Source organism: Macrotis lagotis, chromosome 4 (genome assembly GCF_037893015.1).
Source record: "Macrotis lagotis isolate mMagLag1 chromosome 4, bilby.v1.9.chrom.fasta, whole genome shotgun sequence".
Classification (NCBI taxonomy): domain Eukaryota; kingdom Metazoa; phylum Chordata; class Mammalia; order Peramelemorphia; family Peramelidae; genus Macrotis; species Macrotis lagotis.
This window is the reverse complement of record NC_133661.1, coordinates 71,723,913-71,742,887: the sequence shown is the minus strand read 5'-3', so window position 1 is coordinate 71,742,887 and position 18,975 is coordinate 71,723,913. Positions and strand designations below refer to the sequence as shown.

The following is an 18,975-nucleotide window of genomic DNA, read 5'->3' as shown; positions in this document are numbered from 1 at the left end:
ACACATGCATGTTTGTGTGTTAAATCATTTATCAGTTCTATCTCTGTATGCAAATAGTATCATCTTTCATATCTTTTGTAGTTAATTAGGGTATTTATAATAATCAAAATGATTAATTCATTTAAAGTTATTTTAAAAATAATATTGCTGTTACTTGTTCTCTTTTGCTCTTCATTATTTCATACATGTTTTTCTAAAATCAATGAACTCATTTCTTATATCACAGTATTCTATTAATATGATAGTCATCTCTGATCTGTACTTTTAATTCTGAGCACTTAAAAACCATGACAAAGCACTTATTTAATCTCAAAATTATCGTTTAACTCCACTTAACTTCTTATTTATGTGCTTTTCACAAAAAAACAGTGGTGTTCAGGATCTGTGATTTCCTTTACAATGCATATCAACAAATGGTTTATAATTTCTCATCTTCAAGAATTACCTAAAGGAACAATAAGAAGCTTCTTGTGACTTGACCAGATTCACATAGCCAGTGGATCTTGGAGGTAAAACTTGAACCCAAGTCTTCTTGAATCCAGGGCAGGTCTTTCTATCAGTTATAGTGCATTATTTCTCTCCTAGGTTTGCCTAAGTGGAAAATGTTTTGATGCAATTGAATTGAGTTAAAAAAAAACTTTGCTAAAATCTCTGTGACTGAAAGAGAAAAAAGAAAGAAGGAAAGAAAGGAAGAAGGAAAGAAGTAAAAAAAGAAAAGAAATGACTTTTTAAAATATTTTATTTTATTTCTCCCCCAGTTGCATGTAAACATTTCAGCAATTCCTTTTAAAATCTTGACTTCTGAATTCTCTCCCTTCTTCCCACCTACTTCTCCAAGTTACTTGATAAAGATTAAAAATGTGTAGTCATGAAAAAATACCAAATAGTCATGTTGTAAAAGCAAACATACCCCCTCCTCAAGAAAAATAAAGTAAAAAAAGTATGTTTCAATCTGTATTCAGACAGCATCAGCTCAGTTTTGGGAATGGATAGTAAAATTTGCCATAAATCCTTCAGGTTTTCTTGCATCACAGCCTTGCTTAGAAAAGGTAAGTAAAAAAGGTTGTTCATCCTACAACATTGTTGTTCCTTTGTATATAGTATATTTCCCATTACTTCTGCTCATGTAAGTTTTTTTTTCCTGAGAGCATTCTGAGAAAGTGACCTCTTAAAGGAGTTTGCAATTTAGACCAAGGGGTTCTTAGTTTTGGGGGTCCTGAAACCACTCTGGCAATCCAGTCAAGTCTGGTAAATGTTTTGTTGCCTACATTCACAATGGAAAGAAATGCTAAATTTCACTTAGAGACTAGTAAGAATAAAGAAGCAATATATTTCTTATCCAAGTTTTCTATCCTGAAATCTATCCCATTGCTTCTCTGCTAAGAGTCTGTAGGCTCTATTTTAAGAATCGAATAAATCTACAAAAATTATAAAACAATACAGGGTAGGAGCATGATTCACTACCAAAAGGAGTTGTACTATGGACTGTAATCAACACTTTGAAAAAGTCATTGAAGTGAAAGGATTCTATTGGACTTTTTGGATTACAAAAGGATGATGCCTGGTTAAACCGTTATCGGGGGCCGAAATACTTCCTGGGACCTAGTGGTATCAGCCATAACCAGGAGGGGGCAGCAGATGGCTAACAGACGCAGGGTCTTTCAAAGGCAGCTGCCATCTGGAAGGGGTAAAAGGGAAAAGGGAGAGAAAACTATATCTGAAAGAGGCTACTGCCTTTGTCTATGCTAGTACCTCTTTGAGAAAAGGCTGAATCTTAGCTTTGTAGTGAGTACTAAGCATCTACATTCATTAGTGAGAACTTTTTATTTTGGGTATCAAAAAGAATCAGAGAAACCAAAATCAAGCAAAGAAATCAAGCAAAAATATTGAAACCAATTGAAACCAAATATATGGGTCAATTAGCTCAAGTCAATACTGAATTTGTAGTTGTGACTTTTTCATTACTGATTTTCTAACTGCCAAAGTCTGAAGTTAGTGAGGTATTGTTGGTTGAAGGCTGACTTTAGAGCCAAGGTGACCAGAGCTCATTTCTTGCCTTCCTGCCTTAATGTATGTATTTATATGTATGTATATGTTTAAAAATGCATATATCATAATATATAATTATGTTTTATGAGTATATAATGTTATATATGAATTATACATTTCATCATGATAGACAATATATACCCATATATACCCATAGATGTATATTATACTATAAAATTATATTATTAAAGGCAAATAATTACATAATGACATATAAAATATTGCTATGTGTATATATACATGCTATGGTATAAAATTATACATTACATGTAAATTACATGTAAATATTTTATATATTTATATACATATATATTTATATATTTTGATAACTATTTCAACAAAATTGGTTTCTCTGGCGATCTTATTTATTTTTATTTTAAGCATTTAACAACATGATTCCGAAAAGAGGTCCATGGGTTTTAACAGGCTGCCAAAGGGATCCATGATACAGAACAGGTTGAGAACCCCTTATTTAAGTGAATAAATTAGAAATGAGTTGCTGAGATACCTAGATATGGATTAAAAATGGCTTAAATCAAGCAAAAATATTGAAACCAACTGAAATCCATGATGGTCAGCATTGTCCTTAGACACAGTATGTTATTATGAAGTGAATTGAAATGAATTTATGGTTTCTGTTTAATGCTAAGCCTTGAATTTGCCTTGTCATGTGGGTTTAGTCAATAGAAGACATGGAGCTGGAAGTTTCATGTGAGAGAAAATATTCAAGCTCTAATTAGAGATGTTTATCTACATCTGTGATTATTATTAATCATTGGTAAAGTCATCACTGCAAATGGTTCCTGGAAATTATGTCAAAAGTGAATCAATCGTAAAGCAGATTATTTTTTCCCAGAGGAAATTTGTGGGTTGTGTTCCTGACCAATGGCTTATTATGACATAAATTGTGAGTATGATGGAAGTATGTTCAAAAAAGCAAAAACAGAGCAAGTTTGTTCATGACTCTTCACCTGCTCACAAAATGTCAAATTGTTTAGAGAATAAAATCCTAGCTCTTTAGCATGCTATTCATTGCTCTCTTGATGTGACCTTGACCTCTTCTATTAATTTTAGCTACCACTAATCTTTTTAATCAAACCTGATGATCCAAAATGGATAAATTGCTCTCTTCCCCACCCATCTCTCTCTCTCTCTCTCTCTCTCTCTCTCTCTCTCTCTCTCTCTCTATATATATATATATATATATGTATATACATATATATGTGTGTGTGTGTGTGTGTGTATAAATTTCAATATAGATAGGCATATGCCTATCTGTATAAATTTGTTGTCTCCCCTAATTAGGATATACACTCTTTGTGAATACACATAATTTCTTTCTTTTTAATTATATTAATGGTGCCTAGAATAATGATTGACCATAGTAGATAAATAATTGTAGTTCACAAAGTATTTTCTTCATTACCACCCCAAAATAGTAAATACAAAAATTATTATCCCTATTTTATGGATGGGTAAATTAAAGTTCTTAAAGTTCAAGCTATTGACCAAAATTCTTTAAATTTCAGCTCAAACCCTATCTTTTTACTGGAAGCTTTCCTCAATGACTCTTAAATCTTGTGCCTTCTCTTTTTAATTATTTCCTATTTACCTTGTATATTACTTCGTATATATATTTTTGCGTGTAGTCTCCCTCATTAGAATGTAAGTTCCTTGAGGTCAGGGACTGTCTTTTGTTTCCTTTGGTAACCCCAAACTTAGCACAGAACATAGCACATAATAAGCACTTAATAAATGTTTTTGATTGACTTATAGTTACAAGGTGACCAAGATAGTAATTAAACCAAATCTTCTGACCCTAATCTTGAATGTCCTTTGTACATTATTATTTGACAAAAAAATCTAATGATTCTTCTATTTGCTTGTCTAGTTCAAACCTTTCTCTTAACCTCAAAATTCACATGTCCAATGGCTTCTCAAACTATGTCCTGTAGACATCTTAAAGTCAACAGGTTCAAAATTTAGCTTATCATTCTTCCTAATCTTGTCCTCAGCCACTTCTAAACTTCCTTATTGCCTCCATATTCACAATTAATTAGGCTTGCAGCTGAGGTGTCACCTTCAACTTCTCTCTCTCACCCCAATTGACTGCCATTTTACCTTTGTAAAACTACTAGGAGAGGCATTCCATCCCAATTCTGTATCTTAATAAATGTTCTTAATAAGTAGTGTAAACAGTTTAGCATCTGTTACCTCATTCTGATTATGAGCCTTTGAATTAAGCTGACCTGATCAATGGATAAGAGACACTACTTTTTGGTCATTTTTCTTGTATATGCTCCTTTCTGTCTTTCGACACAGCCACCACTGTGATGTAGGTACTTTTTGCTTCATATTGGGACCATGAATTAGCTTTTTAGTTGGTTTCCCCAACTGAAGAAGCTCACTATTCCAGTTCAATTTCTACTCCATTGATAAGTTAATCTTCCTAAAACTCAGATCTGACCATTTCTTTACTATAAAAATCAACAAATTCCATTTGGATCAAATATAAAATTCCCCCATTTGACACTGAAAGCCCTTCTAACCCAACACTCTTTTACTTTTCCAATTTCTACTCCTTACTCCATCTACAAACTCTGTGATCCAGTGACAGTGACCACCTTGTTGTTTCTTGCACAACTTCATCTTTAGACTCTAGATATTTCACTGACTGTTCTCTATGTCCAGAATTCTTTTCCTTTTCATCTCTGCCTCTTGTGTAACTTTTTTTAAGTCCAAGATAAAATCCCTTCATCTACAAGGAGGTGGGATACCCTTCAATGCTGGTGCCTTCCCTCTGAAGATGATCTCAATTTATTCTGTAAATAGCTTAATATATTTTTTGTATTACCTCCTCAATTGAACTGAGTTCCTTGAGAAAAGGAAAAAAGGAAAGAATCTGTGTACAGTCTTCTACCAAACACTTGATGTTCACAACTATCTTGGGACTCAGTTGCTATTATCCATTTTTCAGATAAGAAAACCGAGGCAAAGAGAGGTTAAGTGACTTTCTCAGGGTCACAAGCTGGATTTGAATTCAGATCATCCTTCCTCTGGGTTCAATGCTCTATCTACTCTGCCACTTAGCTTTTCTTCTTGAAAGTAGGGACTGGAAGGTCCCTTCCTTTATATTCCCAGGGTTTAGCAGTGTCTGATCACATAGCAAAAGCATAGAAAAGTGATCTTTAACTAAGAGATCTAATGTTCTGTAAAGTGTACATATATTCAATATTTTAAGATTCCATGATTTCATTAGTCTGGTTGCTCCTTCCTGCTATCTATATCACAAATGTCTATATGTTACTACTCTTCATGAATGAAAGAAAGAGTTGAACATTTAGTGACTGACACTGTGGTAATGAACCTCTGAATTTAGTTAGATTGATTCAGGCAAGCCCATTCTTGAACTCCTTCAAACTTGGCAGAATTTCTGAGCGCTTGGGTTGTGCTTGGGTTGGGCAGATTCTTTGAGAAACATCATCAGTCCAGTCCATGCAGAAGTATCAATTAATCAAACAACATTTATTTAGCACTAACTATATAAAGCAATTGAGGTCAATGGAGGAAAACCTACAGATGACAGCTAGCTTAGCTCTTCATCATTCTAGGATCAAATTCAAACTACCCTGGTTGGCATTTCAAACCCTTAATAATCTGGTTCCAACTTCCTTTCTAGGAATATTCATACTTTCCTCCATTGTTGTTCTTCCTCAAACATAGCATCCCATCTCCTGACTTTGATCCTTTGCATGAGCCTAGTGCCTATATTATCTTCCATCCTCACTTCTGTTTCTTACAGTTTTCAGTTCAAGGGCTACCTCCCACATTTAACCTTTTTCCTGATCCTTCCTATCTACAAGTGCCCTTCCCTTTCCCAGGATATTACCTTTACTTGTGTAGATTTTGCATGTATTTAGATGCTGTCACTATTGATAGAATATAAATTTATTGTGGGCTGGTCATATTTGACATTGTATCCCCAATACATAATAATTCTTAATAAATGCTTATTGATTGATTGATCAGCTCTTCCTGGACTATTCAATAGCCTCCAGGGTAGTTTTCTTACTTCTAGTCTCTCCTCTCTCCAAACTTCCTTCTAGAATAGTGTAAAAATAATCTTTCTAAAGCACTGATCTGAACAGTTCACTCATCTGCTGAAGAATTTCCATTGCAAAATGATTACCCAAGGCTAAAATGACAACTCCTCTGCCTACCATTTAAAGTGAACCATAATTGCCTTTCCTAATTTGTTTCATATTACTCTATTTTATGTACTTGACAGACCAGGAAGAAAAATACTGGATCTGTTTCCCTAAATTATCTTGGATTTATTTAACTATTTACCTGGTATATCTTAGGAGTATGCTCCCTGAGGGCAGAAACTGTTATTTTTTTCATTGTATCTCTCTTTGCACTTTGAAATTAGCAGTAATTAATAAATTCATTTTTACTGAATATAATATCAAATGGCCTATATTTTTTTAAAAAATTAAAAAATCAATTAACAAGAATTTGTTCTACCCACTGAAATAAAAATAAAAATAAATCCTTGTAAAAAATAGGAACACTTAAGCAAGACATAACAACCCATTGTCCATGTCTAAAAATGAATGCTTATTTTCCATAAGAAGTTTATCATCTCTCTGTTAGGAGATTTTTCATTTCTCAGTACTCTGAAACTGTAAGATCTTAAGTCCTCCAAAATTGTTTCTTTTACAGAAGACATCCAAGAAATTTCAGTTTAATCTCTTTCTCCAAGAATGCTCTACAATAAGAAGCAGCATTTGAGGTTGTCCTGCTAGACCTTATCCAGCTTTAAGAGGATAATTACAGTGAAAAGAAAAATCCAAGAACTTCAGTCCCAATCCCAGGAAGTTTTCAGTTCTTCTTCTGGGCTCCCCACTGGTGTAGGAGAAGGTACCTAAACTAGATGGTAGAGTTTTTTTTTTTAACACTGAAGAGTCAGCTATGTAGGGTTGGATTAAGGAAAATGCTCCGCCACTAAAGGAGGCAATACTGGAGAACAGCAGAGACCCATAGGCACTGTTTTCAAGGAGTTCTGCCACATTTATGCTTTGATCACAGCCCTATTTCTGCATTGGACATTTTTTGTGATTCTCGCTTCAGAGACCATTGCATTATATGAATGACTCAAGAGATTTTCCAACTCATTTGGCTTATTGTTATCTTGAGGAGCAGACTGACTGAGACAAATATCCTGAAGTGAACTCTCCACTCACAAACACAAATTTCAGGAAATTCAAGAAGGAAAGTTTTATAGAAAATGAGAAGATAAACAAAGTAGAATCCACTGTAGAATTCTTTGAAAATGAGAAACATTCTCCAATGAGCAACTCTTCTCCCAAAGGTCTATATAGAGTCTCAAGCATTTAGAGGCAGAGAGAGGTATGTTCCACATGGGTGTTTCCAGCTGCTGTTGCCAAGCTTAACTCTTCCTACAGTGGTCCCTAGTGCCCACCAGACCACTTCAGGTAATGCTTTTGGCATGGCTTCTCTAGCACTGCTGCTAAGTGTCACCCAAGAGGAGAAATTAGATATAATTCCTTTTAGTAGATTCTTCTGTGGTTTCCTATTAATAGGATCTGTGATGATCCTTCCAACAAGTGGTCCAAGGTATTGTCATCATCAGATAAAGCTAAACCATCTAGAAGGGTGTAGAGATCATCATCATCATTACCATCTTTTTTCTTCTTTTCCTCTTCATAGTCAGCATTTCATAATACTTCAATAGTTTTACAAATTTGATTCCTATATTAGTTTCCTAGGAAGTAGGTACGCTTGTTACCTTCATTTTACAGATGAGAAAACTGAGGCAAATAGAATTTAAGTAACCCAGGTCACACAGGTAGTATCTGAGGTAGAATTTGAACTCAGTCCAATATCCTTCAGAGAGATCTAATTTAGCCCATGCATTTTAGAGAGGAGGGACCTGAGTTCAGAGAAGTTGCCCAAAGTCATACAACTTAGTCAAAAGGCACAAGTACTGAGGTTACAAAGAAATAGAAAAGTAGAATTCAAGATTTGAATCCAGGTTCTCTGGGTCAAAACCAAAACTCTACTAGATAGTGTATTTTCTCCACCACTGGATGAATCAGTTTCCCTTATCAGGCAGGTGATACAATAATCAATCAGTGAGGTTATGCTAGGCTAGGAGCATCATCTCATAAGATGATGTCCTATTTCTGTTATTCCTCCGAATCACTGGTGTCACAGAAGCTTTCTATGAGAAAAATATAGCACTTGACTCTGTCCTCAATAGCATCAAATTCCCAACCCCAGATGCAAATATGACAATTATAAATTTTGATGTCATTTTCTCCTCTGTCATATGGTAACATTTCTCCTTTTTGGGAGAGGACTCCCTCATGCTCAAATAATAAAGGAGAGCAAATAATTAACAGTTACTTGGACTACGTATTTTGTATTTTTAAAATAATTTCCCCAATGCTATTATATTTTAAAGAGCTGCAATTTCACTAGTATGGGTTCCCCTTTAAATGACATAGAATATGATTCTTTCACACACTTAGTAGGTGAGTTTTAAGAGTTGCTGTGGCAAAATAAAGAAAGTCTTCACTTTGTCAACTTGGTGATGAACCGATTCATATTGACTAGGTTGGCTAGGCTGGTTTTTGGACAACAGACAAAGATAATGACTCATTCCTGCCCTTCCTTAAAACTCTTGTAGAGACAGGTCAAGGCTTGCACTTAACTGGAATGTCCTTCAAGAGGTAACTAGGTGGGGGCAGCTAGGTGGCACAGTGGATAGTGGTCCTGGAGTCAGAGGGCCTGTGTTCAAAGCAGCCTCAAGCACTTGACACTAACTATCTGTGTGACCCTGGACAAATCACTTAACTCCCATTGACTTGTCAAAAAAAGAAAAATGCAAGATGTAGCTAGGTGGAGTAGTGAATAGAGTACTGGACTTGGAGTCAGGAAGACCTTAGTTCGAATCTCTCTTCAGACACTGACTAGTTGCTTCTCCCCCTCCTCCATTGCCCCAGTCTCACAACAGGAGATGACCTTTCTTTTTACCAAGACTAACACTTATATATGTAAAGTGTTCTCATTCCTTCACATCTTTTCCAGAAGATTGACTCTCTCCTTGTTGTTCTCTTATTGATCTGAATATACATTAATCTCTTTTGCTGACTCTTCATACAGATCAGAGCTGCTAACCATGGATAACCCACAGGGCACTATCCTGTGTCCTATTCTTTTCTCCCTCTCTATTATTTCACTTGGTAATCCCTTCAGCTCCTGTAGATTCAAAGATCATTTATATGCTGATGATTCTCAGATCTACTTATCCAGGTCTAATTTCTCTCCTAAACTACAGTTTTGCATCTCCAACTCCTCATTAAACACCTTGAATTATATTTCCAACAAAGATTTTAAACTAGATGTCCAAAATGGAACCCATAACCTCCTCTTCCCCAACTCCTCTTCCTCCCAAACTTACTTATTATTGTGGAGGGCAGTACCATTCTCCTGGTCACCCAGGTTCACAACTTAGGTATTATCCTTGACTCTTCACAATCTCTCACCTCCATATTCAATCTATTGCCAAGGTCTGTTGACTTTATCATGGCAACATTTCTTGAACATGCCCCTTTCTATCATTTGATACTATCAACCCCCTGGTACAGCTTTCATCTCATCAGGCCTGCACTATTGTAATAGCCTATTGGTCAATCTGCCTGTTACAAGTCTCTCCTTGCTACAATTCATTTTCCACTCCACCGTCAAAGTTGTCACCCAGCTACTCAATAAACTCTAATTACTCCCTGCCACCTCAAGGATCAAATATAAAATCCTCTATTTGGGATTCACCATATCCTCCCCTCACCATTTCAGTCTTCTTGCGCCTTTTACTCTTCCCTTCCATACTCTTTGATCTAGTGCCACTGATTTCCTTGCTATTCCTCAACCAAGATGTTCCATTTTCTTTATCCAGGTATTATCACTGGCTGTTCCCCATACTTGGAATGCTCTCCTTCCTCATCTCCACCTCCTGGCTTCCTTGGCTTCCTTGAAGTCCCAGTTAAAATCCCACCTTCTACAGAAAATCTTTCAAATCCCTTTTAATTCTCGCTTAATTATTTTATATTTATCTTGGAAATAGCTTATTTATACATTATTGTTCTTATATTTTCTCCCCATTTAAATTGTAAAGTCCTTGGGGACATAGACTGTCTTGGCTTTCTATTCATGTATCTTCAATACTTAATATGCTTAATAAATGTTTAATGACTGACCAACTGATCCCAGACAAATCACCTAACCTTTCAGTCTCAGTTTCTGTGTCAGTAAAATGAGGCTAATGTAGTCCAAACTTTACAAGGCTGCTATGAGAATCCAATGAGATAACATATAAGATGCTTCCTAAACTTTAAAGTGCCATATAAATGCTGGCTATTACAATCATTTTTATTAAGAACCAAGGTCAACTCCTTACTATAATGAAGCATCAGAGCAGAACTTTGGGGAGTTTGGTTTTTTTTTCCTCCAACTAAATGTATCATTGAAAAGAAGTAGCTCTTTATATGCTGGTTCTGGTTAGTTTGAATAATGAATCCAGTAAAATGGTCACAAGTCCTCCAATTTCACACTATTCAAAGTTATGACTATATAAAATATGACAATTGTTCAAGCCCAATGGAAATATGCAATGTGAATTTGAATAATATGACCACTTTAAGGATTCATTATTCACACTAATTTGGACCTAGCTATACTGTTCTTAGCAATTTATTATATGAACAGAGTAAGTAGTCAGCATAACTTACCCTTTCTATGTGTGATGTGTAAAGATACCCACTGTAACTCAATGCCACTAAAAGATGGAAGTCCTTGTGTCTAAAGTCCTGGACTCAAACTTCAACTCAACCACTGATTAACTGTCCAGCTCTTGCACAAGTCATTGATCTATAAAGTCCTTAGTTGTAAAATGGGGACATTCCTCCTTATTCTATCTATGTCACTGGCAAAAGGTCATATAAAAAAATACATGAGATTTCCTTGGTAACACCTACACGTATTTTTGCACATAAGCTTCAAATAGCTCCTGTAGCTAAGGAGTCAAAAAGATAGAAGTCACAGAACCAAGGGAAAGTTCTAAACATGACTCTATAAGGGGAAATGTGAATAAGAATTACTTGACAACTGGGTCTTGATACAGACATAGGAAGTGCTTGAAAAGTTGGCATGCCATTTTTTTGGGGGGGGTAAATTTCCTATATTTAAATGTAAATAAATTCAAAGAAAATTTAATTGTGCTGATGTTCAATTTCAATAATCATTAAAAAGTTAGAAAAAAGACAAAGACTTACTTATAATGTCATATTGAAAGAAGGGCTGCAAAGCCTGTCTTCCCTCTGTGGGGAATATTAATTGTGTAAAGACTTGGAGAAAAGTGTAACCCAAGTCCCAAAGCCAATTGGTATGGAATTCTCTCCTCAATGGTGGAGATGAAAGCCATGGATTTTTTTTATTAAAACTTTCAGCCTCCTTATGCAAGCATAAAACATAAATCTCCTCTTGTAAGGAGAGCATGTCACAAAAATAAACTTTGGGACTGGGGTTAAGAAAGAATGAATGCAATTCTTTTCAAATCAATTGGATTCAATATTTATTAAATACTTACTGTAAGCAAGACATTGCCCTAAGTACTGGAGATATAAAGAAAAAGAAATTGGTACCTGATCTCAGGAAGCTTAGTTCAAGAAAGATTAAAGGCTATGTGAGGGACTATGGCAAAGAGAAAGACTGTGGGATTGCATTTTGTATATAATAGCTGAGAGTTTAGAGGAGGGAAAGTTATTTTTAGAAAAATATACAGCTATTCAAATTCAGTGTTGTTCAGCTATGTTATATCTAACTCTGCATGATACCATTTGGATTTTTTGCTTGTTTTTGCAAAGCATTGGGGTTAAGTGACTTGTCCAAGTTCACACAGCTAATAAGTATTACATGTCTGAGGCTGAATTTGAACTCAGTTCCTCCTGACTCCAGGACCAGTGCTCTATCCACTGCGCTACCTAGCTGCCCCTGGGATTTTTTTTAAGATGCTTGAATGATTTGACATTTCTTCTCCAACTCATTTTTCAGAGGAGGAAACTCAGGCAAACCAGGTTAAATGACTTGCCCAGAGTCACAAAGCTAGCTAAGTCTTCCAGGTCTTGTGCCCTATTCTCTGAGTCACATAGCTGCTTTCAAATGCTGTAATTTACAGCAATTAGAAAGTGCTGTAATGAATAATTGCTTTATTTCTGATTTTTGAATCATCTCTTTGTTTTTCCTCTCAGATGTTTTCTTTTTGCCATCTCTAACCACACTCTCATGAGTTGCCAGTAGAGGCTGACTTTTTAAATAAAAGGATTCCCAGGAAACCCCTTCATTGGGCTCTTGTTTGTATACATCTTTCAGCTCTCTTTCCAGATAATGAGTCTTCATTGAACAGTCTTCCTGTTGCATTTCTCAGGAGTAATTGTTTTTCAAATGCTGCCCTTTATTTCAGAGGATTGAACTTGTTCACAGTCTTCTCCATAAGGGATTCTGGAGAGTTTAGAGAAAAAATATTGTTGTATAAAGGGATTTGAGATTCTTTGCTTTCCTAAATCAGTAGCAATTCTCAGATCCCATAAAGTTCTGTTTTTTTTCCATGAGCACAGTGCAAGGTGGGTACAGTGTTAGACTGATCCTGGGTCCAAACCCTGCATTTGATACTTTCAATAACATTTATCTCACCAGAGAAAGGGGGTTATAAAGTTAAAATGATATAACACGTTAAATGTCTATTGAAAATTTGAAAATGCTATATAAATGCTGGCTATTACTTTTAAAATTCCCAAATCAATCAATCAAAACACAATTACCGGGGCAGCTAGGTGGCCCAGTGGATAAAGCACCAGCCCTGGAGTCAGTAGGATTTAGGTTTTAAATCCCATCTCAGACACTTAAAAATTACCTAGCTGTGTGGCCCTGGGCAAGCCACTTAACTCCATTTGCCTTGCAAAAACCTAAAAAAACCCAAACAATTACTGGGGTGACTAGGTGGTGCAGTGGATAGAGCACCAGCCCTGGAGTCAGGAGTATCTGAGTTCAAATCTGACCTCAGATACTTAATAATTACCTAGCTGTGTGGCCCTGGGCAAGCCACTTAACCCCATTTGTCTTGCAAAAACCAAAACCCAAACACATTTATTAAATTATTACTATGGGTCAGATATTATTCTTAGCAAAGATGAAACTGTACTCCTCTATCAGGGGAGGAAATATATATATATATATATATTCTTTTGATAAGGGCAGCTGGGTGGATAGAGCACTGGGTCTGGAATGAGGATGATCTGAATTCAAATTTGGCTTCAGACTCTATAGCTCTGAGACTCTGGGCAAGTTTGCTTCAGTGTTTTATCTGTACAATGAACTGGAAAAGGAAATGGAAAATCATTCTAACTTCTTTGCCAAGAAGAATAACTGAACAACAATAAATTTTCTATTATATTTAATTTATTTTGTTAAATATTTCCTAATTACATTTTAATTTGATTCAGGTCCACTGGAGAATGTGGTGGGTCTATCTGAGGCCAGGCAAGATCCAGGGTGGGGAGGTAGGGTTGGGCCAGAGTCAAGACAGACTCAGTCAGCAAAACCAGTATTAGGTCTATATCCAAAAGAAATCATTAAAAATGGGAAAAGTCCCATGTTTTCTAGAATATTCATAGCAGCTCTTTTTGTGGTGACAAAGTATTGGAAATTGAAGGGATGCCCCTCAATTGGGGAATGACTGAAAAAGTTGTGATACATGAATGTTTTGGAGTACTATTGTTCTTTTAAGAAACCATGAATGGTCGGACCCTAGAGAAGCATGGAATGAATTACAGGAACTGATGCTGAGCAAAGAGAGCAGAAGAGAACATTATACACATTAACACCAACATTGTGAGTTGATTAACCTTGATGGAAGCAGCTCCTCTCAGAAATTCAGAGAGCTTGGACAACCCTAGGAGACCTGCTATGGACATCCAGAGGAAGAAAAACCGAACCAAACCAAAAAAACCCTACAGAATCTGAAAGAACACAATAACTTTTTTTACAAAAAAATTCTCTTCTATTTTTCTTTCTCATGATTTTCTTTTTTTTCCTCTTAATCCTAATTCCTCATACAGAAAATTACTAATCTTTAAACCTATTAAACCCAAATGTGATTGTACAATATTCATCATACTGTTTGTCACTGAGAGGAGGGAGGTGGGAAGGGAGTGTGGAATGAAATCATGTAACTTAAAAATATGCGTATGCATGTGGATGAATGTTGAAAAACTTTCATAACAAGTAATTGGAAAAATAAAATAAAATATGAATACAAAAAAGCAATCTTAGTTACCACAGGAGACAAGAGAGAAGAAATTAAAATTAATAGCAGAGATAATGATAGACAACTAGCTTTAAGTAGCACCTCTGATATGCTAGGAACTGTGCTAGCAGACTCTTTAAATATTATCTCATTTACTCCTTATAACAAATTTGGGAGATGGGTACTATTATGAGACCAATTTTATAGTTGAAGAAACCGAGTCAATACAGAAGTTAAATAACTTGCCCAGGGTCTCTATACCTATATATACATATACATTTGTATATATGGGTATATATACATACCCATATATAACACAGTTAGCAAATGACTGACGTTTGAACCTGGAGATTGTCTTGACTCTAGTTCGAGTGGTCTATGTGTTATGGTACTTTCCTAGCTGTAATATATATCATATGCTAGAAGACTGTAGGATGCAACCATGATTTTTATTCTTTTTGAGTTTAATGTGTTGAAATATGAATGTAGAATGAGAAGTCAGTCATGAGATGTTGGGGAATACATAGATTTCTTTTTTTTTAAGCCCTGAATTCAAAAGGAGTGATGATGATGAATGTCTTAAATACTGTCTACCTGAGTTTCCCCCTGCCACTCCCATTGATGAAGAATATCTTACTATAATTACTACATCTGTAACTCCAATATCTTATGGAGGATGGTTGGAAGCATCTTCAAGGAACACTCTTCAGATACCATTTAGGCCTCACCCCATATCTTTGCCTATTGAGGAGTCTGGCAATAAAGAAGATGAATGGAAAGACCTGGAAGAGACTGCAGATGTAGAGAATGACCTGTCCAAGGTAGGTAACAATTCCTCATTGTGAGACTGATTTTTCTGAGATCAAATCACACACTAGGACTCTTCAGAGTTTTCTCTGTTGCTTTTTTTTAATTACACTAAGAGTTGACAGTGAATATGATATCACCAGCTCAGTTGGGTTATCCATCTGCAGAGTAGGACTCTCCTGAACCTGACTTTACTCACTCTTTTTTGTTCTTGGTTATGGTTTATTTTTGCAAGGCAATGAGGTTAAGTGACTTACCCATGGTCACACAACTGGGTAATTATTAAGTGTCTGAGGCTAGATTTGAACTCAGGCCCTCCTGACTCCAGGTTCAATGCTCTATCCACTGAGCAACCTATCTACCCCTGACTACACTCACTCTTAAGGCTAGTTTGATTTTCCATGGAAATTAGATCTATTTGAGGTCAGTGTCCTTCATCTAAAACCCTTTTCCTTTCATGCACAACCCTCTGCTTACCTTCTGTTCTGTACTGATAATTGATTGGATCAACATAGCTTGGGGAAATGATAAGAATGACAACTCAAATCTTTTCTGTTGAATTTCTGTTTTGGGATAAATTGGAATCAGGCTAGAGACCATGTTGGAATAGTATTGTGGTTTCATCAAACAAAGGGAGACATTGGAGGGTGGGGTCATAGTATGAGACTGTGTTAAGAAAATATAAGAATGAGAATCTGGGAGTAGTGTTTGAGGAAAAGCTGCAAATATAACAAGTTAGACTTAGAACATAGAGAGTCCTGTGTTCAACAAGAAGTATGTAACCACTTGTTTTTACAAGTCTCCAATATGAAGTAAAAAAAACCCAACAAAATAAAACTTGTTGAATTGTCAAGAAATTTAAAAAAGATGTAGGCTTTAGGGGACTATATGCTAAAATTCTTAATATTTGCAACTGTGACTAAACATACTGGTTTTCATTCAGAAGTAATTCAAATTTCACTTTCCTTTATTTGTACTAAATATTTCTAGTTCTCAACTGGGAAGCTCCACTCCCTACAAATAATTAAACTAGTCTCCAAGGACTATACAGGCAGATACATATGGAGGGTAAAAATTTGTAATTCAAATCACTCTCCTCAAGAGACCTAGTTCTTATCTGAAATATGAAGCAACAAGTTAATGGAGTAGATGAAATGGAGGCTTTGAATGTGCTGGGCCAACATTGATAGGAAAGTCAGGTTCCTGGAATGATTAATTATAGATTCACAGTGTCATGAAGCAAACTGGAGAACTACTTATGGAAAGAAGTCATTCTTAATGAAGTGACTGTAAAGCTTAGCAGCCCAAAGGAGAAAACAGCCTAGAGGCTCTGGGAAACAATAATAAGAGTCAAATTAATGTACGATTGGAATTGAAGCTTCAAGTAAATGTACATATATAGATAGGAAAAGCGCCACACTATACTGGACAGAGACCCAGACCTTGGAGTCAGGAAAGACCTAGGTGCAAGTCTAGCCTTTGATAGATCAAACTGTGTGACCCTGGGCAAACAACCTTTCAGTGCCATTGATAATTCTAAGACTCCAAGCTGTAGGTGAGCTTTTTCCCTTTGTTGGGTGGAAGGCATTTCTAAATCATCAATCCCCTGTATCAACAAAATCACAGGTCTGTTTCTACACAAAGAGCTGTCATGCTCTCTAATGTAGTAACATTTTTCAAAGAGATGATCAAAGTGAAATCTTATGATTGCATGTAATCATATTCCCTTCTTTCTGTCTATGCCCTTAAGATATAAATGGTCTGGTATGTTCTTAAAACTATAAAAATAACCTTTGTGCCTTTACAAGTCTTGTGAATGTGTTTGTATGGGATCACCTTCTGTAGGTAGTGGAGTGGTCTGTATATTAACTTAGGGAGTAGCTTAGGTGAAGGTGGGAGAAGTTTGTATTATTTCAATTATTTGTCCAGTCCCTTTAATATATGTACTTCTTTGTAGTAACCTATTTTCCATGTATTATTCATTTGACTGAATTCATTTGTCAGGTTCTTGGGACATAGCATAATTAATGGAAAGAGGGACACAGACATGTACCCCAAAGATTTCCTTCTTGTCTTCCACCCATGTGTGGAAAACTGAAGGAAGAAATAGCTTCATGGGGTAGGGAGGTAAAAAATGGTATTTAAGGTCAAAGTTGCTTCAAGGCTGACATGTTGCCTGGAAGTTTGGGAGGAGGATGATCTAGTATATAATATAAGAGGGAGAAAAGCAGTTGTGGAAAGAATGCATTTTGGGTATATGTTCATTTGAGATTAAAGTGAGGGAATCAGAGAAGGGCAAGTGTGAGCATAGAGACTTGAATAAGATCAGGGAATGAGTACAAGAAGGTTTGGTAGTGCAAGTGGATGTAACAAGAGTACATTTGGGATATATTTGGGAAAGTGAGTCAGAACAGCTGTGCCCTCACAGGTGAGACTGAGAGTGGTCAAGAGCTGTGTCTGTTTCCAAGACCAGGGTCCATCACTGAGTTCTATGGAACCTGGGGACAGGATGCCTTCACTGCATGAAATGGATTATAATTTCATGTTTGTTGTTTTAGGGGAAAGGAGAGAAGGATTTCTCCTATGATAACTCCAAAGTGCTCTTCCTGCCTGATGCTTCTTCTGAACTCAACATGGTGGTTGATCCTGTGGAAGACATCTCCATTTTCCTCAGACCAGAGGATGTGCCTGAAATAACACTTGTGAAAGATAGTAATGGGCAGCTAGGTATGTGAATGAACCTTAATGAAAAGCATAGCACTGCTTCCAAAACATTTACTTCATCTGTGATGCGCCTTTTCTCGGTATCGAAAGAGACAGCATGGGATAGCAGTAAAAGTTCTAGATTGAGAATAAGGTAAAACAAGGTTTGAATTTAGAATCCTGTACTTCATATTTTGTGACTGTGGACAAGTCAACGATGCTCTATTAGCTTCGTATTCCTTATCTTTAAAATAATAATAAATGTTTCCCAATATACTTCATGAGTGTTCCTTTCAGGCAAAGAAAAACAGTTAAGCAAAACTTAACAAAAACTTAAACAAAAATTAACAAAGCAACAAGTCTCAAAATATATATGACATTCTGTATCCATAGTTTCCTTTCTTTTTTTAACTTTATTTTTTATTCTCATTTTGTACAAATTTTTTTTACATTAATAAAATATTCTTGTTTACAAGTAAACAAAATACCCCTCCCCCCATGAATATAGATAGACTTGCTTGGGCGAAAAAAGTAAAGGGGAGAGAAAAAAATTAAAATAAAAAAAATAATAGTAATAATTGTAGGTATGGCCAGGTGGTGCAATGGACGAAGCACCAGCCCTGGAGCCATGAGCACCTGAGCCCACATCCAGCCTCATAAACCCAACAATCACCCAGCCATGTGACATGCAAGCCACCTGATCCCCACGGCCCTGCAAAAACCAAAAAAGAGGGAAAAAAAAAGAAAAAAAGAAAAGAAAAAAAAAGACCCAAAATAAAATAAAATACTAATAATAGTAGGGGTGGCTGGGTGGCAGATAGAGCATTGGCCCTTGAGCCAGGAGCACCTGGGTCCAAATCCGGCCCCAGACACCCAAAGATCACCCTGCTATGTGACCCCAGGCAGGCCACCCAGCCCCACTTGCCCTGCACCCTCCCCCAAATAATAATAACAAAAAATGTGCTTCAGTCTTTGTTCCAACACCAACAACTCTGTCATGGGTGGATCACATTCTTTATGATAAGTCC

At 36.2% G+C, this 18,975-nt stretch overlaps 1 protein-coding gene across 2 annotated transcripts in view; it reads left to right on the top strand.

The window, feature by feature from the left end:
* LOC141521015 (tyrosine-protein phosphatase non-receptor type 20-like) overlaps positions 1-18,975 on the top strand; it is a 292,732-nt gene that overhangs the window by 130,887 nt on the left and 142,870 nt on the right. For both annotated transcript variants that reach the window (XM_074233097.1, XM_074233089.1), the window contains exons 29-30: positions 14,982-15,258; positions 17,803-17,971. In XM_074233097.1, coding sequence (XP_074089198.1) covers positions 14,982-15,258; positions 17,803-17,971 — 446 coding nt within the window. The remainder of the gene's footprint in view (positions 1-14,981; positions 15,259-17,802; positions 17,972-18,975) is intronic.